Source organism: Choloepus didactylus, chromosome 6 (assembly GCF_015220235.1).
Source record: "Choloepus didactylus isolate mChoDid1 chromosome 6, mChoDid1.pri, whole genome shotgun sequence".
Taxonomy (NCBI): Eukaryota; Metazoa; Chordata; class Mammalia; order Pilosa; family Megalonychidae; genus Choloepus; species Choloepus didactylus.
Genome location: NC_051312.1, coordinates 53,925,122 through 53,951,319, shown reverse-complemented (window position 1 = coordinate 53,951,319; position 26,198 = coordinate 53,925,122). Strand labels below are relative to the sequence as shown.

General features: G+C 35.3%; 1 protein-coding gene across 9 annotated transcripts in view; it reads left to right on the top strand.

Annotated features, from left to right (window-relative positions):
• ANO3 (anoctamin 3) overlaps nucleotides 1-26,198 on the top strand; it is a 334,560-nt gene that overhangs the window by 207,792 nt on the left and 100,570 nt on the right. For all 9 annotated transcript variants that reach the window (XR_005217391.1, XM_037839166.1, XM_037839168.1 and 6 more), the window contains 4 exons: nucleotides 6,229-6,273; nucleotides 13,976-14,107; nucleotides 17,163-17,269; nucleotides 22,968-23,023. Coding sequence is in view for 8 of the 9 variants with exons in the window: in XM_037839166.1 (XP_037695094.1) it covers nucleotides 6,229-6,273; nucleotides 13,976-14,107; nucleotides 17,163-17,269; nucleotides 22,968-23,023 (340 nt within the window). In the remaining variant the exon portion in view is untranslated. The remainder of the gene's footprint in view (nucleotides 1-6,228; nucleotides 6,274-13,975; nucleotides 14,108-17,162; nucleotides 17,270-22,967; nucleotides 23,024-26,198) is intronic.

Sequence of the window (26,198 nt, the reverse complement as noted above, 5' to 3'; positions counted from 1 at the left end):
ATTTAGGAAATAAACATATTATACCTTGAAAAACGCTGCCAAATTAAATAATAATAAACAAAAACAAAAGAACATAAGTAGAGGAAAGTCTTTCCAAATTCTTAGTACCTTGTCGAAATCATGGAAAAGATTCCTAAGAGATCTTTGTACATTTTTATAAAAATTGGTCCCTGGAAGACTCAAGATGTGTGAAGTATTATTTATTTTATGATTAGAAAGTTTGAAATCTGTAGAGGATTGCTTTCAGTTCTGGACATTTTACCGAGCTGATCCTGATGGTAGAAGTAGGTAAGTATAATTTTCTTGACTTCTGAGGAATGTTGCTCTCTTGACTCAAGGAATCCTTCTACAAAGTCTTTTCAAATAGTTGCTTCGGACTTAACTTACACCGTAATAATGGGAGAATACTTGCCTTTTCCCCGTTGAATTTTATCTTGTTTTGTCCGTACTTATTTTTGTAACTTTTGGTTACAAAAAGAATGCAGGATTAAACAAAGATAAATTTTAACCTATCAATTTATCAAAGAAGTTTTCAAGTAGTAATCTTCAAACCTAAGATAGGTATAGTAAATGATCTCCTTCATTTGCTTGTGGAGGAAGTCATTTTGAAACTCAATTTGAAAACATCTGCTGTGAACCTTACAACTTTTCATATCCTCCACTTTCTATCGTTAAGAAGGTAATTGAAAAAATATAAAAATATCCACTGAAGTATTATTTATGACTGTGTAAAATGGAAATGTCTACTATATACAACATTAGAGGAGGTTAAGTAAATAACACCCTTGCAAAAGAGATGCAAGTCATTTCTAAAATGAATGGAAATGAGGGTTTCTTAGTTATGGGAAACTAGTAAATAATATAATTTAAGTATAAATAAATAAACATGATATATAATTATTAAAACAATGTGACTTCAGCAGTGTAAAATGTATAGAAATAAAACTGGGTCCAGGAAATATATGTTAAAAGCAATTGCTTCTGATGGGTAGGATTGTGGTTCCCTATTATTTTATTTGTTTCTATCCTTGCAAAATTATCTACTTTTAAAAAAATCTAATTTGACTGCGTGATGTAAATATAGCATGCAAAAGAAGCGTCAAACCGAAGACAATGGCCTACTTTCTTCTACCAGGAAGAAACTTCTAAACTACTTCCAAATTGATCTTAATTGATTTCAGGTGCTTCTACCTGTCCCTATTCATGTGATTTTGCCACTGTTTCTAAGAGTTGTAGCTGAATTTATCCACAAATGAACTTCCTTGTAGTTTGAAGAGAAGGATACCTTGGGAAACTATCACATATCATGTCATTTCAATGGGTTTCAATATTCAGGTTCACTTTGAGCAAACACTTGGTGCTAAAACATCTGATTAAAAGGGGAGTCTGTCTTCTGCTTACCTCCTCAGGGCATTATACCTGGCACATGTTTTCTAGGAGTCCAGAAGATCCATTTCATTTTTGCTGTCTGAGGGAGGGTTTGGCATCATTTGACTTAGATCCTGGCACAAACATCTATTATTAAGATTCAGTTATTCTTTTATTCAGTGAAAGAATAAATTATGAATGTAGTTTCAATAACGTTTGCTTTACCGCCAAACATTTGGGATTTTCCTATCGTTATCGATACACTTTCACTTGAGGTATCTTATTCAGACGATGGCAACCAGTCTAAGGTGGTATACTTTTCATGTAGTCCCACCATTTCTGCTGGATTTTATTAATTTTTAATAATTGAAAGTATTTTTTAGAGCATCGGCCTCCTTTCTCTCATTTCTCTTACTCCTGCCTTTTCTGATATGTTTCAAGGAACTCTTAAGTGGTAGAATAATCCATATTTTCATAACTTTGATTAAAAAAAAAAAACTTTAACAAATTCAATTGTTTTGTTCCTTTCCCTTAGAAGTGCATTAAAAGCAATTCCGTTGCCAGATTTCTGAAGGTGTTCAGTTTTGTAGGGATTAGAGTTTAGGTATCCAGGGATGTGAAGAGGCTGCTCTTTTGAGTCAGACAGTTTTGCTTTTTAGATTATATATATACATGTGTGTATATATATATATATATATATATATATATATATATATATATATATAGTTTGTTTGTTTGTTTCCTGGTAAGTTTACATTTTAAAGAAGAGATCTGATACATTCAACAAAATCATGAAAAAATGGAACTTAGGCTTTTACTGTCTCTCCTTCTTGAGATTTTGGCTGACATTTCTTGTTTATTACATGTGTTTAAAATCTTATTAGAAATTGCTGCATTATTGAAACTTCTAAAACATGTCATTGAAATTCTCAGGATTTAGTAAGTTAAATACTCGAAAATATGCAGTGTTTTCCAAAGTCTGTCAAAGGATTACTAGTTCTGCTGGATCTTAAGAGAAAAATATCCTGGGGTTAAATATGTTCCCGAATTTCTGAGTTAAACAATATATTTCTTTACTGTAAGAATTATTAGAAGTAGGTTCTGAGTCTTTAGAGGATGTCCTGATCACCTGGGAAGCCCATTAAAAATGAAGGTTTTGAAATTGTACCCAGAGTTCTGGCATATAGGGTCTGGGATGGGATCTAGGTATATACATTTTGAACAGGTATCCCAAGTGTTTCTGATGTAGATGGTACAGAAATACAGTCTTGGAGACTTTAATACTTTAATATTCCTTATAAATATAAACAGTCAATTATACAATGACTGTTTCCATCTGATAATGGACTTCTTTTGTGTGTGTCCAAAATATGCTAGTGTTCTTGGAGAGACATTTTGAAAAATGCTGGGATGCAGAGTTCTTTTGGAACCCATTTCCAGATCAATTTAAATAATAGATGTAGCATTAACTAAGTCCTAAATAACAAACATCTCATTTATTTATAAGATGTACCTGAAATTTGGGATAGTGGCCAGCTCATAATTAGAATATGCTATTCAGGCATAAACTATATGGCAAAGTGTTTTCAGCATAGCCAATCCAGTCTCAGAGTGCCAACTGTTAGCACATTCAAGATCATATCTACTTTCTTAAAATTAAATATACAAGAACAACAAAAGACTTATTAAATAGGAGTAAAATATAACTCTCTTTTTAGGAAAAGATTATTTAGAAAATTCTTGTAAAAGTTTACCCATGCTCAGCTTTTGCAGGTATTTAATTCATCCTGAAACCTATCACATTCCTCAAAGAAAAACTGCAAATTTATTCAGAAAAAATTCTTAGAGTCATTATCCTTCCCAGAAAAGTTTTGTGCTTCCTTATAAGAACATGATCTTGAGCATTTATCTAGTTTTTCTACTCAAGCATGTAACTTTTTATGGACCTAAATATTCTAGTCATTTCTTCCCTGGCTTATTCCTTCCAAAGAAAATATGTTTCATTCCCTTGGATTTGATGTTTAAAAACTAAACAACAACATTTCAGAGGGTTACAATGGTCCACATTTTATAGTTTAATCCTATCAGGAAGTACTTAGCCTGGGTCTTCTACATTTTAGAAACAACAGATCCCCCTTTTTCACATTTTTCCTTCGATTCTAACGTGACTCTCATCCTATTCATTCTTACCTTAAATGGGTCAAACACATTTCAAAATGATTCGATCATCTTGTGGCTTCCCAGCTTGAGATTTTAGACGGGGTCAGCCTTCCATCTCTCCTCATGTTTCTCCTCCCACAGATACTTTAAACATAGTAAATTGTTGGGGGATATTTTTAAACACTAAGAATAATTTGAAATCGCAATAAGGATTTTCTTTATTTCATTTTTTTTACAAAAGCCCCCCACCATCCCCCAAAAAAATAGAAAAAAGAAGTAAATACACACAGAGAGCCCATATATACAACAGATAAATGTGGAGTAGCTCTGCTTGGCAAGGGGCAGGGGACTCAGTGTCCCTCTTCTCTGGCAGCCCTCACCACTCAGTCCGACAGTCACCTCTAGCATAGCTGCTTGGCTGTGCGGAGCACCGGTTGAAACTGTGATTGAGATAACTAATTACTTATACTTTTGAACGGTGGGTGTTATAGGAGAATAGGTAGGTAAGTAGTAAACACTGTCATTATTCAAGGTATAAATTAGCAGGATCTTTTAAATTAAAAAATAAGGGAATAAACGAAACACTCTTCATAACAGAATGCAATTAATAATTTATAGGATGGAGGATTATGGACAGGAAGTGATTAGGCCTTCCAGTTCAAGTTCATGTATGCTGAAGAACTAAGGAGAAATACGGGAGATTATTGACTTCATGGTTTAAAGGCACACTATGTATAAGTGGTCTAAAAATTGTGTGTCTTCATCTTGCATGACTTTCTTCTTCCTTTGTCCTTTTTCCTCCTAAAGCATTTTCAAAATTAAAATTAAAAAAAAATCGTTTTAGGTAGTTTCAGACCAGCAACAGAACATAAAGGTAGAGAATATGTTTAATAGAAATCTCCCCCTCCATGTCTGCTTGCTTTCATGATATTCCTTACCACATCTGCTACAGATAACTATACCTGTAACCTTTCTCTCCTCTTAACCACATTCCTAGATTTTTATTTTTGCTGGTAAAAATTATTCTTCAACCAATTTATATTTTTGTTTTAATACCTTATTTCATAAATGTTTATTAACTTCAAAGTGCTATCAGACACTGAAGGAGATAAGTACAACTATTAATTAAACCAAGCCTTATTTATTTATTCAGCAGCCATCTGAATGCTTACTGTTCATCAAGCACTGTGCCAACTATCCAACAGGCACATAAAGTCAAATGAAATAAACTACTGTCTTCAAGAAGCCCATTTTCCTACAGAAAAGAGCAGTGAGCAAGTATATAGTGACAGGGTAAATGGTGCAAGATGATCTACGTGGAGGCGGTTAAGATGAAATAATAGTTTGATGGAGATTGAATGTTTGTTGCACACAAACTTTTGTGTATGTTTGAAAATTGAAAAGACATTTAAAAGTGTGAATTTTGAATAGAAATAATAAGCCTTAAAATCCAAATTTGAATTTAGTTTTGGAATATAATAGAGGAAACTTTAAAATTATTTTCTAACAATGTGACCAGTAATGGCAATGAAATATACTAGTTCAGAAAGTTCTCAAGTGTTCTAAGCACATGGTTAGCACCGAATTTCATGCATCGTCACTCTCAGCCCTGCTTGCTAGAAATCACATGATGGAGTTTACTGATTCTCTGACATGGGTTTTGTTGGTGGGGATAAAGAGGCATTTCAGAAGGCCCAGAATACCAGATTCCTAAGCCCCAATATAAAAATGGGTTGAAAACTTCCTAGGACATGAATTAATAACCTCTACCACCAGAATTTTTACTTTGTCTAAAAGTACAAATCAGACACAATACTTACTTAAAACCATTCAATATCTCCACATTGCCTTTTATCCAAAAACCTTTGCATGATTTGCAAGGCTCCTCATCATCTGTGTCTTTTTTATCATCCCACCTCTTTTATCACTACCTCTAACTTGCAATTTATACTCTGGCTATTACCAAATTTATATGCTTGGTCCTGTTTGTTCTTGTTGCCATAACCACCTTATATGCTGCTACCTCTGTCTGGAATACCATGCCCTAACCTCCTTATCCTAGAGTACTACTCCCACTTTTTCTTCAAGATGAAGCACAGGTAACAACTTTGGCAAGGCTTCCTGACTTCCTTTCTCCTCCACCCTTAAAAACTAATTGAGATCCCTTTCTACAGCAGGCTCTGCTGCTCCTACATCATCACTTTATTATATATCACACCTGTCTCCTCAACTATAAAGGAAGCTCCTTGAAGCAGAGATCCTCCTTTTTTTCTCTAAATTTTAATACATATGCCTAAAACATTCCTTAGAAATCAGAAGTATTCATTATTTATGTGTTTAGAGGAATGGATGGATGGATGGATGACTTCATATAACATATAAGCAAATGACCTGGTTAATATATATGGAGTGGCAGAAGACAGACTTTGGAAAGATAGAATTAAAAAATACATTTTCAAAAGTGGTCTATTGATTTATTAAAGTGTCTTTGTTAGGAGTTTACTTCAATTCTGAAATTAAAACAATGTAAGTACAATATTTTTCATATTATACTGACATTTCAAATATCTTTCTTAAGCATCTGGAACTTGGAGTACTGAGATGTAATTTTGGACTCGGAGTATTGATTGAATGTTGACACTCTCTGGTTTCATTTTATTCTCATGTGACTTTGTTCAGTTGATATCTGTTATTTTTCAGGAAAAAATGCTATTACACTGACCGGAGGAGCAAATCAATGGGCAGGTTGGTGGGTGATATGCAATTTCTTTACAACCAGTTTGTCATTTGGACCAAAAAAGAGAAGTCATTCAATTACCCAGATCAGCAGTTGTAAATTTTAGGAAGAAAAACTCTATTGATTTGTTCAAGAGATCTACAAAATGATTTATGCCAAACTGAATGATGTTTAAAATCGGATCATGACTATGTTACTATGTAGTAATGCCAATCCTGGAATCCTATCATGCTATAATTTGTGGAGGAAGGATTTTAACTGCAAGTAGCATCTTATGGGATTTTAATTTTAAAAATAAGTTGAAATTCAGGATCAATGGGTTAATGATAACCCTTTGAATAATAGCACAATCGACCTAGCAAAGACCTGAATCATTCAAATCCAGCTTTCTTATTTGACAGAGGTGGTGAGGGAAAGACGAGCAACCGTAGTGATGAAGAGGCTCTCTGAGGCCATGCAGCGTCTTTTGACTCTCAGACCTATTCTTATTCCATCACTCTAGGTTGCCTCTCCCATCCTAGTTTTATAAACAAACTTTTTTCAAGAGCTGTATCTCAAAACAATAGCCTCCCTCCTATTGTGTAACAGTAACTTTGGAAAAGGAATTAAATCAAACCACAACCCAGAAACAGAAGCATTTCTCCCACTTGAGTTGCCTTTACACTGTTGCACTGTGGGAAATGAGCTTGCATTTAGTGAATACTCGAAAAAAAAATAAAAAAATAAAAAAAAAACGATTTCTTACATTTGGTTTTCTTCCTGTTCTTTACAAACAAATCAATTAACAAAACCAAAATATGAATGTGGAAGAGTATGCTACATTGACTAATGTTGCAAGATATTACAAGTCAGAATATTAGGCTAGAAAAACCACATAATGTAAAAACCACGTACTGTATGTAACAGCCCCTGTTGAGAAAGGATCAATAAATCTAGTTCCTTTACCAAAAAGGGGCTGATGATAGTTTGAAACTTTATAAATTAGAATGGGAGAATGTTGGTCTCTTTTAAACATTAAATTCAGGTGTGGTAAGTTTGGGTGGCAAAAATTATAAATCAGGGAAAAACTTGAAAATATAATGGATATTAAAGGAATTATTACAAAAATGGCTTTTTTTAATTAAAAGAAACTCCTCAGCCAAGTCAGAATTTTTTTCTATTTGTCAAGTTAATGTGTCTTGCTTTAGATTGAATTTTCATAAATTCCCATGTATATACTTGGTTCCAGTTATATATTTCTGTGTAGCAAATGTCTAAAGTCATTTTTGTACAATAATGAAAGTCAAAGTTATTGAAATATTGTATAAATTTACAACTGCAGGTTTTTCGTGTCTCTGCATGTGCCTGCTTAATGTTGAATGTGTTGATAAATCTCTGGGTTCCCGTCAATGTACTTTTAAAGAATTAGTGAGACTTTGCCCAACAAGAATTTTCTGTCAAATGATCATCTTTCCTTTAGAGTCTTGCAGAAGGATAAAATCCTGCATGTTAAAATTGCATGAACTATCTGCATGCACATATAATACTATCAAAATTTAGTGTTAGTGTAAACTTGTGTTTAGAATGCATGAAAAACATATGCATGCTAAATTCTCAAGACACATTTTTAATGCTCTTGTTTTATTTTGGTCAAACTTTAAAGCTAACCAATAAAATGAGCACTATATCATGAGTTACAATGTTTTATTATATTTTCTTATTATTTTCTGTTAAATTTCATGAAATGAAAATTCAGTTATCATTTATTGCAAGGGGTTATAAAAGCATTTTAAACATGACTATAGTTTGTCCTATCTCCTGTGCATTTTATTATAACAAATAATTCTTGTTGTTTGGTTTTGTGGATGCATGTAGGGAGGGATAGGAAATAAATAGGAAAGGGATTTATAAAATTATATGAGACATATTAAACTGGAAAAAAAAATCAGCATTTGATGTTACATGCCTGAGTTTAGACTTTCATTTAAGAGAATGACTGAATTTGACTTTTTAAAAAACTTTGCTTTTGGAGAAGAAGATATATAAGATATATAAGAAAGGGCTTATGGTTTCCTAGGACTGCTGTAACAAAGAACCACAAACTGGGTGCCCTAAAACAACAGAAATGTATCACAATTCTGGAGGATAGAAGTCCAAAGTCAAGGTGCCAGAGGGTCATGCTTCCTCTTAAACCTGTAGGAAAGAATCTTTCCTTTCCCCATCTAGTTTCTGGTAGTTTTCTGGCAGTCCATGATGTTCTCTCTCTTTGTGGTCACTTAGTATTCTCCCCTCATCTGTCTGAATGTGTGAATGTGTCCCATTTTCCCCTTCTTATAAGGACACTAGTCATACTGGATTAGGGTTCACCTTCATCCTGTTTGGCCACATTTTAACTAATCCCATCTTCAAAGATCCTATTTCCAAACCAAGTCATATTCATGGGTTCAGGGGTTAGGATTTGAATGTATCTTTTTGGGGACACAATTCAACTCAGAACAATATATGCTTATGCTATACGTATATCTATAATCAGTGTTATAAAATTATAAAGCTCAATTTGTAGACATTTTGGAAAATGGGAAATACAAGTCTAATAAGAGCATTTAGATTTCACTGTGCTTTTCCTTTGTGCAAGGCTACTTTTGACCAGTAAACATTAGGGAATAAATAATGTACAGGCAATTTTCCAACTTTGGAAGATAGTCATCACATCTCCAAGCATATTGACAGGAAATGACTATAGTTATATTATTGTTGCAATTTAGCATTGACTTACAAAGCACTTTCTCATTCACTTATCAAAAGAGCTTCAAAAGGACCCTGGGGCGGTTTTGCAGATCAGGGATTCTCCTCCATCCTTTCCCCCACCCAGCTTTCACAGGTTGCTTGGCAGTTTGTGTTCTAACCAAGTTCTTTTGACTCTTCAATCCAGATTTCTCTTCAATTTCCATAGACTTCTCTTAGTTTTCGCTGATTTTAGCAAAGGAACTTACAGCTCCATTGTAAGTTATCTTCATTTTACACCATAAAATCTTGAACTTGCAAGATGGGTACAGTAGATAGTGGATTAGATCATGGATTTGATCTTGTTAAGGCAGTGGCTGTGGTAGTGCTAGTAATAAAAGTAGTAGTAAACTTTTCTTCATCATTACTGTAATCACTTATTGAGCATTTCCTCTCCGCTAGGCACTGTGGTAAGTGACATATATTAACCCATTTAATTCCTAAAATTCACTTAAGATAGGAGAAAACTGAGGAAGGATCAGAGAAATTACCTTCCCCAAGTAGAGATTGAAATCCAGCCTAACCACCTTTCATAATCAGATTTCATTTACCCCTTTATAGCAAGTATGTGTGAAAAGCCTAAACCGATAATATTGTTTATTTTCTTTTAACAGCGTGGCAGTCTGAGAGTCATTCTTTTATTTCATTTCTCAAAAATAAAAACAAAAAACAATTCATATTCATTTCTAGTGTGTGTGTGATTTTGTCAGAGTTGGGCCTTGGCTGCATTTTCAAAAGCAGTCAGAATGCCTCCGCTCATTTGATCCTCTTAGCTCCATATTAGAGTAGCGCAGATGGAATTACCTCCTCCTTTCTGAGATAAGAGACCTCAAGAAGAAAGACGGGGAATGATTGACCTAAGTTCAAGGGCTGGCAGATACATCACTAGAGCTCTCATTCCCAGTTCCAGCCCCATTGCTATTTCCACTATGCTAAGTCTGAAAACACTGGAGTAATAGCTATATAGTCTGTTCAGTGTTTTCTACATGTCTCCACACTGTTTACTGGGATATGGCAATATTTTGTGATTTCAGAAAATTTCATTATAATGAGAAGTAGCAAAACCAGCACTTCAGATACTTCTCATTTACTGTCTTAGGCTAGAATGATACCTCCCCCCCCCCCCAAAAAAAAAAGTCTCAGCATCTAAGTGAAAAGCTTACTTGGCAAAGGAAAGGTCTAGACTTTTCACATATTGCATTCTCAGAACGTGATTCTTACTACAAATCACATATGGTAATTTTACCATGATAAATAGACTTGAATAAAATATTTTCTAAAATATATTATTAGTTGCCTGCCCATAGTTGTAGTTTTTTTTTTGTTTGTTTGTTTGTTTGTTTTTTTGCCCCAAGAATTAAGTAGAGTTGGCTAAACAAATGTTGGGATACATTGTACTAATCTAGGAAAATATTTGTTCCTGCTTCTTTGACTTACTATTGCAGAGGGAGCCAAAAATTGCCCAAGATAGAACCTCATAAATAGCATGTAAATATTGCTCAATGTTTTCAGTAAACACAGCTGTTATTACAGTAGTTCAAAATTTAGACTTTTGGAACAATCTTTGGAGCCAATCTCTTCTTTGCCTCTCTTTTTTTCTCTTCTTTTTTCTTTTTCTTCTTCTTTTATAATATGATTCCTGTCAGTATACACCCCCAATAGAACTGGATTATGACAGTAATCTGAAGCTGGGGCCAAAATATCCTGAAGTTATATTTCGTGAAACAAACCATGTCCTAATGGCAGATGTCTGGCATCTTACTGCTAACTTATACTAAACTCATGACTCAAGTGCAGTCAGTGCGTAGCACCATTGGCATTTCCTAGGAGCACTTTAGAAATGGAGAAACTTGACTCATCTCTGGTCAACTAAATCGGTATCTGCATATTAATAAAATCTTTGGGTGATTCATATGCACATTAAAGTCTGAAAAGTACAGTAAAAGTCCTTTGCCTCAACTTTCCTCACTGCTGATGATCAATTTAAAGTAAAACACCAATTTCCTAATTCCCTGATATTTGACGGTAGGTACTTCAACAGACACACAGAGAAACAGAAAATCACCTTTATCTACATAATTTGGAATGTTGTGCACAGTTACATCAAAATGCTTCTTAAAAATAAACATTCTTCAGAAGGCTCACAAATGATGGAACATTCTAGATGATTAGGCAGTCTTTGGAGTCTGCAAGCTAAACACATTTCTGCTACTTATTTTTTAACCATTGGCATGTTTTCTTTTCTTGGTTTCTCTTTCATAAGCTCTTAGTTTATTTCCTTAGCTCACTCCCCAATGTTTTTCTGGATTACTGTAAAATTTATTGCTAGTTCTGAATTGGTCAGCTACTTCGTTGGAATAACCAAATGCATTCATCTGGATCAAATATTAGAGTTTATCCTGGGGCTTATCTTTATTTTTATTTGTTTGTTTTAGACTATGTAAACACGAAGAACTTTTTATCCCATACAAGTTCTGAAATATAGAGATCATGTATACTCAACTCACCTTTTTCTGGGAAGGTGGATGGATCTCTCTTTCCCTCAGTCATTTTAAGTACAGTTCCCATTTGGGTAGAATTCAGAGCCCTGTTTAAGTGTTTGGAAAATGATTTTAAAAATCCCCACAAAAATAAGAAGGACTCACCTTCTTTTCTAGAAATTAAAGCAAAAGAGAAGAAAACTGCATTTAAACTAAATTAATATCTTATTGAGATGATGCTAAATATATGAAAATTACCTTCTCTTCCTTTCTCTTCTTCCTTTCTTGACTTTTGTGAGTTGCCAAGCTTTTGACAAATGCAAAGAGATAAGGATCTAAAATTTTCCTAGGATTTAGAAACCTTGCGTATAAATCAAAGATCTCTGCATATTATTCTTCCCATTCCTTATGATGATATCATAATTTTCTTTTAGAATTATTTTGTTCTTTTTTTGATGACAAGGGCATAAGCAATTCTCTATGTGATTACTGGGTAAAACAGTTGAACTAATGTGGCTTCAACAACATATGTAATAAAACAAAATGTAAATTTGTTAGTTTGGAAAGAGTAATTAGTGGGTGTTCCAGTTTGGTAATGCTGCCAGAATGCAAAATACTGAAATGGATCAGCTTTTATAAAGGGGGTTTATTTGGTTACACATTTACAGTCTTAAGGCCATAAAGTGTCCAAGGTGAGTCATCAACAGTTGGGCACCTTCACTGGAGGATGGCCAATGGCATTTGGAAAACCTGTTAGCTGGGAAGGCACATGGCTGACGTCTGCTCCGGAGTTCTGGTTTCAAAATGGCTGTCTCCCAGGATGTTCCTCTCTAGGCTTCAGCTTCTCTCCAAAATGTCACTCTCAGATGCTCTTTGGGCTTTTGTCCTCTCTTAGCTTCTCTGGAGCAAAAGCCTGCTTTCAAAGACTATCTCCAAAATGTCACTGTAAACTGCAGTTCCTCTTTCGGCTCCTGTGTGTTCTTCAAAGTGTCCCTCTTGGCCTTAGCAAGCATCTGGCCTGTGTGGCTCTTTTTAAAGCACTCCAGTGATCCAATTAACACCCACCCTGAATGGGTGGGGTAAAACCTCCGTGGGAATTATCCAATCAAATGTTTCACTCACGGTTGATTGAGTCAATGTCTATGGAAACACTCAATCAAAGGATTCCAATCTGCCCCCACAAGAGTGCATCAAAGAGGATGGCATTTTGAGGGAAATAATGCATCCATACTAGCACAGTGGGTTTTACTTTGTTTTGTTTTTGACTTGAGCAAAAAGAAGGAATCCTTTCTTTTTTTATTTATCTTCTTAAGCATTTGCCAATAATCCAAGATATGCCAGAGAGATGAAACAGGAAATTATTATTCTATATGTAAGTTCTTGAATTTGAATTTTTGGCTTGTAGTTGATTACTCTTTCATGATGATAAGTTGTTTGTAGAGCTGTGGTTCTGAAGTAAAAATGTTTGCATGTACACAAAATGCCTGGGGATCTTGTTAAAATGAAGATCCAAATTGAATAGATATAGGGTGGAGCTTAAGATAATGGGTTTGTATCAAACTCCCATGTGAAGCTGTTGATGCTGCTTGTCCAAATAGTACTTTGAGTAACAAAGTTTTGGAGATTCTAATATTTATGTTAGACTTGGATGTTATTTAACTTTTAGATCTTTTATCTTTATCAGTCCATCAAAGAAAATTCAAAAAAGTGGACATGGAAAGGGCCTACAGATTTGATATTAGAGTGACTGTGTTATAGTAGAGCTTTTTAGGTATAACTGAATCTATATATTAAGCTTTTCAATTGCAGATAAAATTCGGTTTGGGTAGGCACAATAGTAGCAAAACAGTTGAACCCATCTAAGGCATGAAACGTGAGTAGTGTTCCTTGTTCTAAAACAAAATGAAATAAGCTTCATGTTCTTAGATTCAAATTAAATTTAATTAAACAGAATTGAATTGAATTGAATTGAATTGAATTGAATTGAATTATGGCTGGCCCCAATTTTAGGAATTTTGATTGTATGTAATATCCATTTCTTTCTTTGCAGTCTACTTTTATAGAGCCACATGGTTGTTGATTTTTTAGAGTGTCAAGGAATGTTCTATATCTCTATCTCTATGTCTAGATCTATACCTATACATACATACGTATTTATACATTCATAGCTCTAATGAATATATCATGCTACTTTTATTGTTTTTATACTATTTTTCTGTTGCCATCCTTATGTATGATGACTCTTTAATCTTTTCTATAAGGTTTTTCTCAGGAACGTAGCCTAATTGCAGTGAAAGATTTTAAACAAGTGCAAGATTGTGTGGAGACAGGAGGGATGTATATGTCTTTCGTGTGTATGTGTCTCTTTTTTGGAATAATTCTTTTAATACTTAGGGAACAGTAGCATAAGGTAGGCATGGCCCTAGAATGCAACCTAATCTAATTCTAAGATGTGATTTTGTTCCAGAGTTAAAAAGAATTTTATGAAAGTCAAAAAGTGGATGCCCAATAATCCAATGGTTATTGACAAGTCTGCTCTTCCAGACCTGCAGGACACAGATTGTTATACTGGTCCCTTCAGTCGTGCACGGATTCACCAGTGAGTTCCCGTCTCTTTTCTCCCATCACCGATATTTGTACCTTTCATTATAAGGGGTTTGTTGATGGAGTAAAAACATCTGGGACCATTTCCATCATTTGGCAAATAAATAAATCAAGGACTGCATCATTATATTAAAATTTGCACTTAATTTATGAACATTTAGTGAACATTCAATTTTTATTAACTTTTTGATTTACAGATATTTGAGTCATGAGTATTAAAGTATTTGTAAAACCATGGGCTGACAGTCTTGTGTCCAAATTTTTCTAATAATTACTGTGGTAGTGAGTCACCCAGTAGAAAGAATATAGTAAAATTGCTATTAATTAGCATGTTTGAATAAGTTACTCTAATTAATGAATTATTGTAAATATAATTGCATTTAATTAATATCTACCTATTATTTAAACTATCCATTTTAGTTTAATCTTGTGTCTTATTTAGGGAGTTGGTGCATGACTGTATCCATCTATCTTTCTATCTACTTATTTATTTATTCATTTATTTGTTCAGCTGGTATTTATTGAGTTTCTACATGAATCAGATACTGTGACACAGATTGAGGATATTAGAGGATTAGGACACAGTCCTTGCCTTCAAAGTACTCCATGTCTAATGTGATAGAAAAAAATGTAAATCAATAATTAAATAAAATAGGATAAACAAAAAGATAGAGAAATGCTTTGTATCTATAGGGCTGTAACTGTAGGACCTGTATCGCTGTACACCTTTATGAGTTGGCCTGTACTCTGAGATACTGGAAACCTGGAGTTGAGAAGCAGGATGAAACAGAATTCCATTTCGCCAAGCATGAAGCATAGCAAACAATCAGTGGGAACCCTCCCCTCCTAAGCATTGTTGACTCTATAGCTTACCCTTAGAGGTGGATCTAAAAACATCTTTTCTAATTCTGGCTATGGGGAGGGAAGAGGTGGAAATACAAACAATTGTCAGGTTTAGAAAGAGATCACAATCAGCCTTCTGCTGCACTTTTTTAAGGACCTGTAAGGCTTTCTGAAGCACAAAATTAACAACAAAAACAAAAACTTCCCTTTCTCACTTTCCCAAGAAGTCAGAATGATCTTTGAAAAATATTAATCAGATCATACAACTGCCTTGCTTAAAACCCTTCAGTGCCTATTATTTGTATCTGTAATAAAATTAAAATTTCTTTTCATCTTCCATGCAGTTATACATGCCCAACACTTTCACCTCATCTTCTACCATTTTCTGTACCAACTGATTTCTACAGATGCACAAGTCCCAGTTCTATCCATGAAAAGCTCAAGTTTAGTTCCACCTCAGAGCCTTCATTCTTTTGTTCTGTTTATCTTCCATGCTCTTCCCCCAGACGTTTGCATGTCATTTCCTTTCTCATCATTCAGCTCCCACTCAAACATCACCCCCTTAGAGAAACCTCTGAAAATGCTGTGGGTAGTCCCCTATCTCAGTCATTCTCTCTGCCATTATCCTGTTTCATATTTCTTCACAGCTGTTATTTATTTGCTTGCTCCATAATGTAACTCCATGGAAGAAGGAACTTGTCTGCTAAGTAAGTATTTGTTCAGGGAATGTGACTCTATCTGAAGGTGGAAGAGGTACCTACATGCATTCTTTCTGCTACCTAATTAACAGAACACTGAGCTTGGTGTATCTGAGTACAAAGAAAAATAAACACAATATAAAAATACTGGAAGAACTCACAGTATAGTAAAATGAACAGGTGTACATATTATTGAAAAACATGGCAGAGTACAATCAATGTATTAGGAAAAACACAAATAAAATTCACATTGTTGTAAAAGAGAAGAGAAGCTCTATCCGAAGGAGAGGATTGACAAAGACTTTATGAAGGAGAGACCCCTTTTCAGCAGGTAAAAATATGGAAAGAGATAGAGAGAGGTAAAGGGACAGAGCTCAAAGACAGCAACGAGCAGAATGAGGAAGAGGAGAAGCATGGGCTTTTAAGTTGAAGATAAATTTTGCAATTTGACTGATGATTATATACAGCCATCAGAGCTGTGGGAATTGAGGCAGAGGGTTAGGCTGGAATGCAAGTATAGAGGGTCTGCGAGGAAAATAAAAAAAATTATTATGCAAATAATGAGGAGATGCTAGCACATTGAAAATGGAGGAGGGCTGTGAGGATTGGAGCTGTACTTTAAAGATCAGGAAGGAATTGGATGACCAGTTCAGTGGACACAATTCTCATAATCTTGACAAGTGGCAATGAAGCACAGGTCAAAAGGGGTCTCCAGAGCTTGAAAGAGACATTTCAGTTAGAAAAGTAACTGAACATGGCAACCATTTGAATATGGAGGGTGAAGAAAAAGAAGAGATCATAGGAGACCTAATACTTCAGAACTAAGTACCTGGAAAAATGGTGCTTTATTTATATTGAGATAAAGCACCTGGAAACAGGAACTGTCAAGTTGAGGCAGGCTCAGGATGCTTCCATTTTTTAAGGCACTTCATATATTATAAAGTGAATGCCAAAACAGACCCTTCCTTTCCTCTGGAGCTCAACCTTTTGCTCATCGCATCATTGGCTTCCACATTCAAAAATCTCACATGGTCCCTCCTTGCTACTGTTCCTAGTTAGGGCAATATAAGGCAGGAGGGGAAAGGGAGGACTATTCCTCATGACTAAAGTTTTGAAAACAAGCCAGTTTAGAAAGTGGGGAGAGGAGGATGACTTTAATTTTTAATGTTTTGTATTTGGAAATGCATTGCTTATGGTAATATAGCATTGATGGAAGCCAATTTGCAATCTATTCTCTCCTTGTTCCATGCTAAATAAGAAATATGAGGACATGTAGACTTCTTTATAAACTGAAAAGTTATTAAAGTCAATATTGGATAATGCCATACATATTTTTGAGTGAGCTTGTCTCTTTTTTTTTTAAAGAGAACAGTGTCTATTCTGATTTTCTGTACTTCACATGCATTAGTTGTAATGGAGAAAGCATATGGGTGATGTACCCAGGAACTTAAAACTGTTGCTGAATTGCATTCTGTTTGAATATTAAAACCACTACTCTTATCTCAACAGCTTCATAATAAACAACAAGGACACCTTCTTCAGCAATGCAACCCGAAGCAGGATAGTCTATCATGTTCTACAGCGCACCAAATATGAAAACGGAGTATCAAAAGTGGGTAAGAGCATTAATTAACACAATAGAGGAAGCAGAATTTGTGGATAATAGTTGTATCCAGAATTATTATTTTAACAACTGAAGCTTTGCCTTTATGCATTAAATATGAGGAATCCAGCATATTGAACACAAACTCAAAAATTCTGTATAAAAAAAAAAATTTTTGAAGACATTTGGTCATATGCATAAAAATGTAAATGTGCAAACACTGACCCAGCAATTTTGCTTTTTAATATTAGCCTAAAGAAATAATCAGACTTTTGAATAATTATCTATATAGGTATTTATCATTGCAGGTTTGTTGGTATAAGAAAAAAATGGAAATATCATAATGTCTATAATTGGGAACTGGTAAATAAAATAGGCTATATCCATGTGATGAAGCCACTAAAAATCATGTGACATTTATTTGCTCGCTTTTTAACACAGATTTATCAAGCATCTATTAAATGGTATATATTATACAAAGTGTATGATATAGACCCTAAATTCATGGAGACTAAAAATTAGTGGTTAGTTCTCTATTTGTTAACTTTGAAAAATAACCACAATGCATTAAGTGAAAAATAAAAGTAGTTACAGAACTGCAAGTCTAATGTACTCCCATTTCCTAAACACACATATATGACCAGAAAAAAGATTCAGAAAACTATATAGCAAACTTTTTAGAGGTTATCTCTGGAAAGTGAAATGACAACTAATTTTAATTTTCTAAATTTCTGTGTCATTTGAATGTTTAGCATGAGCTATCAAAAGTATAATATAAAATAATACATTCAATTTTCTTTTGTATTATTTACGTAATTTTGTTGCTAGACAACAAAATTTGATCAAGGAAGAAGAGAAATTCCATACCTTAAATATATCCCCAAAAGGGTAAACCTAGAAAAGTAAATAATATTTTAAAGTTTATTGACATCAGAACAGCAAAAACCAGGTAGAAAAGAGGCTGGCCTTTTGATTGTAATTTTGAAAAATACAAGAGAACTGAAGATTACATGATAATCAGTCATGTTCTAAAATCCTTGAAAATAAAAAGATGATAGCCAGTTGGAACTTATACCAGTCTCTACTGATTTACATTAAAGTCTGCCACAGAAGTAAAATGACCTTTATATGAAGTCAGCCATAAACTTTCAGACCTTGGTTCTTTAATTAATAATTCCGTTATTACTGAGCAGTCAAAATAGTTACCTTAGCCACCAAAAGTTTACTTCCCCCCACCCCCCAAAATAAATTTGGCATCTAGTCAGAAATCTGCTAAACAAGAAATAAAAATAGAGAAATACAGAATATGAACTAAAAATGTATCCAAATGATAGCACTGTGTGCTTGTACAGTCTTTAAAAATAAGTGGCATTTTAATGATTATAAAAATATCATGCCCTTTGTAGAAAATAAAATAAATACAGGAAAGTATAAAAAGAAAAAACCTAATTTCAGTAGTATATATAAACACAATTAGTACACATTTTAAAGTGAATACACACTGAATACACACATACACACACACACCCCAAAATTAGAATCATGCAGTGTTTAAATTTTCTATCCTATTTTTTTTTCCTTAAATTACCATCATGAGTATTTCTTAAGCCCTTAAGTACTGTTTGGAAACATTGTAAATGACTGTACAATGTTCCCTTATTAAAATTTGTCAAATCACAGTTATACACTAAGCACCTAATATAGATCATTGTACCATAATACATTAAATCACTCTTCAACTTTGAATGTTCAATTATTTTCAATTTTTATTAATATAATTAAGATTTCAACAAATATCTTAACTCATATTTTTGTTCAAATCTCAAATTACTTCATGTGGATAGTACCTAAGAGAACTCTGAACATATATATGGATAAATTGCTCTCTAGAGAGGGGCCCCATTTTTTTTTCTCACTAGCACTGTATGAAAGTGTCCATTTCACTACACCTGCACTGGGATGGAGGAGATTTTAACAAAGTGCCTCTTATGCTATTTACATTTCTTGATTCAGTATTAAACAATTAAAGACTCCTCAACACTAACATTTTTTGTATAATATCAGTATTTTTAAATTTGTTGAGACTTGCTTTGTGGCCCAACATATGGTCCATCCTAGAGAATGATCCATGAGCACTTGAGAAAAATGTGTATTCTGCTGTTGTGGGGTGTAGTGTTCTCTATAAATGTCTATCAAGTCTAGTTCATTTATCATACAATTCAACATCTCTGTTTCCTTGTCAATCCTCTGTCTAGATGTTCTGTCCATTGATGAGAGTGATATATTGAAGTCTCCAACTACTATTGTAGTGGTATCTACTTCTCGCTTCAGAATTGTCAGCATTTGGGGCACTCTGGCTCAGTGCATAAATATTTATGATAGTTATGTTTTCTTGATGAATTGTCCCTTTTATTAATATATAGAGTCCTTCTTTGTCTCTTTTAATTGTTTTACGATTGAAGTCTAATTTGTCTGATATTAATATAGCTACTCTTGCTTTTTTCTGATTGTTTGTGTGAAATATCTTTTTCCAACATTTCACTTTCAGCCTATTTTTGTCCTTGTGTCTAAACTGAGTTTCTTGTAGACAGCATATAGATGGGTCCTGTTTTTTAATCCATTTTGCCTGTCTGTGTCTTTTTATTGGGGAGTTTAATCCACTGACATTTAGTGTATTACTGTAAGGGTAGTACTTTCTTCTACAATTTTGTCTTTTGGATTGTATATGTCATATCTTATTTTTTTTCTGGCTCTCCTTTTACCCTTCCTGACAGTCTTAATTTCTATACTCTTCTCCAAACCTCTCTCCTGTCTTTTCCTATCAGCCTGTAGCACTCCCTTTAGTATTTCTTATAGCACAGGTATCTTATTCACAAACTCAGTGTCTGTTTGTCTGAAAATAATTTAATCTCTCTCTCATTTTTGAAGGACAGTTTTGCTGCATATAGAATTCTTGGTTAGCAGTTTTTCTCTTTCAGCATCTTAAATATATCGTACCATTGCCTTTTTGCCTCCATGGTTTCTGCAGAAAAGTCTGTACATAGTCTTATCGAGCTTCCCTTGTCACTTTTCTCTTGCTGCTTTCAGAATTCTCTCTTTATCTTTGACATTGGACAATCTGATCGGTAAGTGTCTTGAAGTAGGTATATTGGGATCTGTTCTGTTTGGGGTACACTGCACTTCTTGAATCTGTAATTTTATGTCTTTAATATGAATTAGGAAATTTCCAATGATTATTTCTTCTATTATTCTTTCTGCCCCTTTTCCCTTCTCTTCTCCTTCTGGGACACCCATAACATGTATATTTATGTGCTTCATGTTGTCATTCAGTTCCCTAAGACCCTGTTTGTATTTTTCCATTCTTAACCCTATCTGTTCTTTTGTGTGTTGATTTCAAATGTCCTGTCTTCCAGTTCACTGATCCTTTTTTTGTCTCTTCGCATCTACTTCTGCATGTGTCCATTGCGGTTTTCATCTCTTCTATTGTGCCTTTCAATCCCATAAGTTCTGCCATTTGTTTTTTCAAGCTTATGAATTCTTTTTTATGGTCGTCCAGTGTCTTCTTTATATCCTTCATCTCTTTTGCCTTCAGCTCATTGATTTGATTTAGGTTCGTCTGAACATCTTTCATTAGTTATTTCAATTCCTATATCTCAGTTGAAGTATTAGTTTATTCCTTTGGCTGGTCCATATTTTTGTGTTTCCTAATATGGCTCATTATTTTCAGCTGTCTGAGCATCTGATTTTCTTGATTAGTTTATTCTGGAGCTTGTTTTCACTGTTTTACCTAGGATTTTCTTGTTGGTTGGCTTTATTCTCTATCTGCTCTTTAGCATTCAGTTCCACTTATTTTAGACATAGAACATAGCTTCTGTTTAGTTGATCAGAATTTTTCACTTCTTGTTTTTCTGGTTCTTGCCCTTCCTCAATGTAACCTTTTTTAAGAGGGCCTCCCCATATATGATCAACCCCAATCAGATTTTCCCAGTCCAGACAGGCCCAAGTCTCAGGAGGATGGTATGAAGTATCCCTGAGAATGGGACCCCAAAGGTTGTCAGACCCTCCTATGAAGCCTCTAGACTCTCTGCTTTTCCTATCCTGTTCAGCAGGTGGCATTTGTCCACCCGCAGCTCCCTACCAGTGTAAAGACATGTCACAGGTGCCTTTAATTGTCCACAGAGCCTGTCTCAGGAGTGTGGCTGAATCAAGCTGGCTTCTGTTTTCCAACTTGTGGGGTCTGAGTTCTCTGAAGGAGTGTCATCACTTGAGCTAGGTCCTGCACCCTCTTTTCTTGGGGAAGCTGTGCCCTTTAGGGAATTGTCTCCCCCACTAGACTCATTGTTTTGTCTCTGAGACCTATCTTAACTCTGCCCTCACCTGGGCCCAATGGCCAATTGCAAATATGTGAGTCTCTCTGTAATGAGCTACTTAGAATAGTTATTTCAGAAAGAAAGAAAGAAAGGAAGGAAGGAAGGAAAGAAGGAAGGAAGAAGGGAAGGGAAGGGAAGGGGAAGGGGAAGGGGAAAGGAAAAGGAAAGGAATCCCTTTTCAAGGCCTTTCCCCAGTCCCCAAGTTTTGTCAGTCCCAGTATAGACTTTTTAAAGATACACCGTTTATGCTATTATGTTTTTCACCTGAATAGTTACTCTGAGACAACTTTAATTCTGCCTTTGCCTGGTGCAGTACTGAAGCAGGAGCTATGATTGGGTATTGAAAAATAAAAAGATAAGGAGTCAGAGAGCAAGAAAAGAAAAGAAGAAGGAGGAAAAAAAACAAAACAAAAAACCTTTTCAGAGCTGGACTCCAGCTCCTTGGTTTGCAAGCAAGAGCCCAAGTTTGTACCCATGTCTACGTGCCCCCTTTTCTTGGAGCCCAGCCCTTTTCCAATATTCTGAACACTTCCAACTCCAAAAGTCTCTGGTTTTGTTGTTGTTGTTGTTAGCCCCCACCTCCTCTCTACCAGACCAATTCCTTCTGGTTACTTTCATGCCTGGTCTTGGTTTATCTGTGCTTGGAGCATTTATTCAGCAGTCTGAATTTGTTAATTAATTCTGCAGTTGGTGGTGGGTTGAACCCGCCACCTTGCTCCCAGCACAGATTGTTTCTTTTTCCCTCAGAGAACTTGCTCCAAGACAGTCCGCCGTGCTAGGTGGAGAGGGGTGTCAGCCCCCTGACCAGGGAAACTTACAGTTCTTCTCTGTGATCTCAGCTGTTCCACCCATTCCAGACTGATGTACGATGCATGCTGATCACAGAAGTTCCTGAAATGGCTGTTCCATACATTTCCTGGCTATTTACCAGTTGCCTTAGAGGAGTAACTAAATTCCATACCTAACTACTGTGCCATCTTGCCCTGCCCCTCTAATATCTTTTTGAGATACTGTTTTGGAGTGTGGAATTCCTCTGTTTCTTTGACCAAACTTTATTGTTTTGAGAAAAAAATGTTGCTTCAGATTCATGTGTTCCAAATATGTGACCTCCATAAGTTGGCATCTTAGAAATCTCCATTTCCTAATGTTGTAAAGATACAACTGGAGTCTTAGTATCAGTTTCTTTCAGCTTCATTGTCCTCAAGGGTGATTTGGCTATGGAAGTCATTTGGATTATTTTAAAGTTCTAAATTAATTCAGTGTCCCAAGTATATTTATGCTGCTTCACAGGGAAAACTTCATTTAAAGTGACTCAGAACTGTTCTTTTCTTCTCTTTCCAGGTATCTGTAAACTTATAAACAATGGATCATATGAAGCAGCGTTCCCCCCACATGAGGTAACTTTGCAATGTTGTTTCCACTTAAATAGTCTCTTATATGTCATACCTGATCCCCAACACCTTTTTTTTTCTTTTCCTTTGAGTATGGGTGCCTTACCAAGAGAGTTAAGTCAGTCTATGGCCCCAAGCCTTTCTGAGACCCATTAGAATCTTGCAACTGTACAGTGGTTCTTCTGCCCCTGAGTCCTTCTGCTGTTTGCTTTCATTGTCCCTGGAAGATGAGGAATACATCCCATCCGTGGAGAGTACTCAGGCTGGCTTAGCCACTGTGCCCTGTGATGTCTGGTATTAACCAATTTGGAGAAAAGAGACTGGCCTTCACCATCTGCTGGGGCATAGAGCTCTGTGCTTGATCCATCTTGGATCCATACCACTCACAAACAGGGCAGGTTCCTGGTTTGTGCCTACCATTTTGTAAAACCTGAAAATATACAACAAACAAAATAAAAAACCTATAGTAGCTTACGACCTACCCGATTCTTTGCCAGATTATTCCCTCTCTACCTATTTTTTTTGTTTTGTTTTATTTTTTGATACTGGAGTGGTGATTGGCGGGGGGGGGGGGGGAATTTACATTTCTTATCAGAGCTTTTTGTATGAATTTTCTTATCATTTACATGCCATATACATTTTAGTATTAGTAGGGGTTTTCTGGGTGATGGGATTAGGAATCTTTTTTACCTCCTTATAATAATCTTTAATACAAAGAATATAAGTATTAAAATTAAAATAAAAATCAGCTGCCTCAAATACTGTTTTTTTCATGAATAGATATTTTACAAGGATTTTCCCCCAAACTGTAGTTTAGGTTGATTTTTCTAGATATTTTAGTATCAGAATTTCAAATTAAGCTACCTATTGAACACTGTGAGCTTGAAGTGATATTAAACTTGGAACAGAATTATTTTTTATCCAATTAACTTTTTCAAATAAAGTGTATTTATGTATTTCAAATCATCCTTCCCTATACCTAAACCATTGCACAGTTTTCCAGCCCCTTTTTAAAATTAAAAGCACAACTAAGTCAACTTTAAAGCTCTGGTCTCATCTTTCTCGCCTCAGTTTGACTTTGGCTGGAGACAACTGAGTATGGACAGCTTTTTCACTTCCCCTACCCCCACCCCTTCTCTTGTTTGAGCAGGGCAGACACATTAGAGGAGAAAGCAAAATCTTTTCAATGAACTGGGCATGAGCAAGCATTATTTCATTGTGGTGGCTGCATCCAAATGTGCCCTGGGACATGTGTAAATTATTTGGAAGCACTGCCCCCTGACTCCACACACACACTGCTCAGTGTCCTAGTGCATGAGATGTATTCTAACTTCAACAACCTTTTCCAATCCATTCCTCCTTCCTCCTCGAAAGGGAAGTGGCCCAGGTAGGCAGACTACACTTGATTCTGCTGAGGAGCTCTCGCTTTCATTCTCACTCCCTTCCTTCGATTGTCTCCTTGCATTGAGGAGGGCAGGGGGTACAGGCGTAATGGCTGTGGGAACAAAATCAGTCTGCCTCTCTGGTAAGGCATACAAAAGAGGTACCGTTGACTCCTTTTGGGTCTAATACCAGGACACTCAATCTCCTTTTCCACTAAATTATCCCTAACACTAGGAAATACACCTCAAAATTAGCTATCATCATAAACTTTAGTAAGGCTTTGATGCTAGGAGTTTGCAATTTATCCTAAATCTCTTGGTTAGAGTTAAGATTTCTTAAAGCTATTACTAACTTGATAGTACTAATATTTACTCTGTGCCTGTAAGAGAAATTATAAAACATAAGGCTGAAGAGATAAACTAGAATAAAATCCTGAAAAGCATTTTATCCCATAAAACTGAGTTTGCATTTTGCCCTGTCAGTAATGAGAAGTCTCTGAAAATTTTATGCTGGATGATAGTAATTAGCACCATCTCTTGAAATACCCTCTGACTGCTGTACAATGGTGAAGGAAAAGCTGGCTCTATGGATAAAACAGACTCACACCTTAAGTGGGAGTTTGTTTCTAAATTCAGTACGTAAGTTCAAAAATATTGCATTTATCGGAAATACCTTGAAAATCCCCTAGGAAGATACCAATTAGTGATCTCTAAATAGGCAAATACCATTTCTAAATAGGGACAACACAACCCATTTTCTCCAGTTTTGGAATATCTACTATGTGCTTGGTTAAACGATTGACTGGCTTGCACTTAGAGGGTATATTGCACCTTTTAAAATTATTTTGACTTTTACTCAGGGCAGCAAGAAGCTCACACAGGAGAAGGACACAATTCCTGACACCTGTGGAGGAAACAGCAGGTGCATTTCTCCTATCTCTTGCTGAATCTGGGGCAAATGCTCATTGAGTAAAATAGTGGATGGAATTGCCCACATTATTTAAATAATTTCACTGTCTTTATTTTTGTAGAATGAGTAAATTTAATTATGCAAAATTTGTTATGTATATAATAAGACCCCATCATAAGCTATATGAAAATAATGGAACCTGAAGGGGATGGAAAGAAGCTGACATTTACAAGGAGTTTTAGTGATTTGGAAACTGATTGGATTTGAGGGAGGCACAGATGATCCCAAAGATTCTGGTTATGAAATTAGCAAATGGTGTTACTTATTTTAATAGTGAAAACTGTAGGAAATACAAGTCTTGGGAGGAGGAGATTGTTATTTCAATTTTTGATGTAGAAAAGGTGGATGTATAAATGTATACACACACAAATGTAAGGTTCTATGCAGAGATCTAAGTTGAAAAGGGGATTTGGAAGACATCTGTTTAGATGATATTTGAAGCAGTGGGCATAGATCAAGGTCTCTGTAACATGGCACTATTGACATTTTGTGCAGGATAATTCTTTGTTGTAGGAGAGCTGGCCTGTGCATTGTAGGATATTAAGCAGCATCCTTGGACTCTACTCACTCAGTAGCATCTACCAGTTGTGACAATTAAAAATGTCTTCAGATGTCAAATGTCCCTTGGATGGCAAAATTGCCCCTGATTAAGAACCACTGCTGTAGCTTATATAAAGAAGGCCAAGAGTTAGACTGAAAATTGATTAGGATGGAGAGACATTCCTAAGGTTATAACAACATTTATTGGATGAGAGGAGGAAGAGCCATTCTCAAAGAATATTGAGAAGGATCTACGTTAAAGAAAGAGGCAAACCAGAGGAATGTAGAA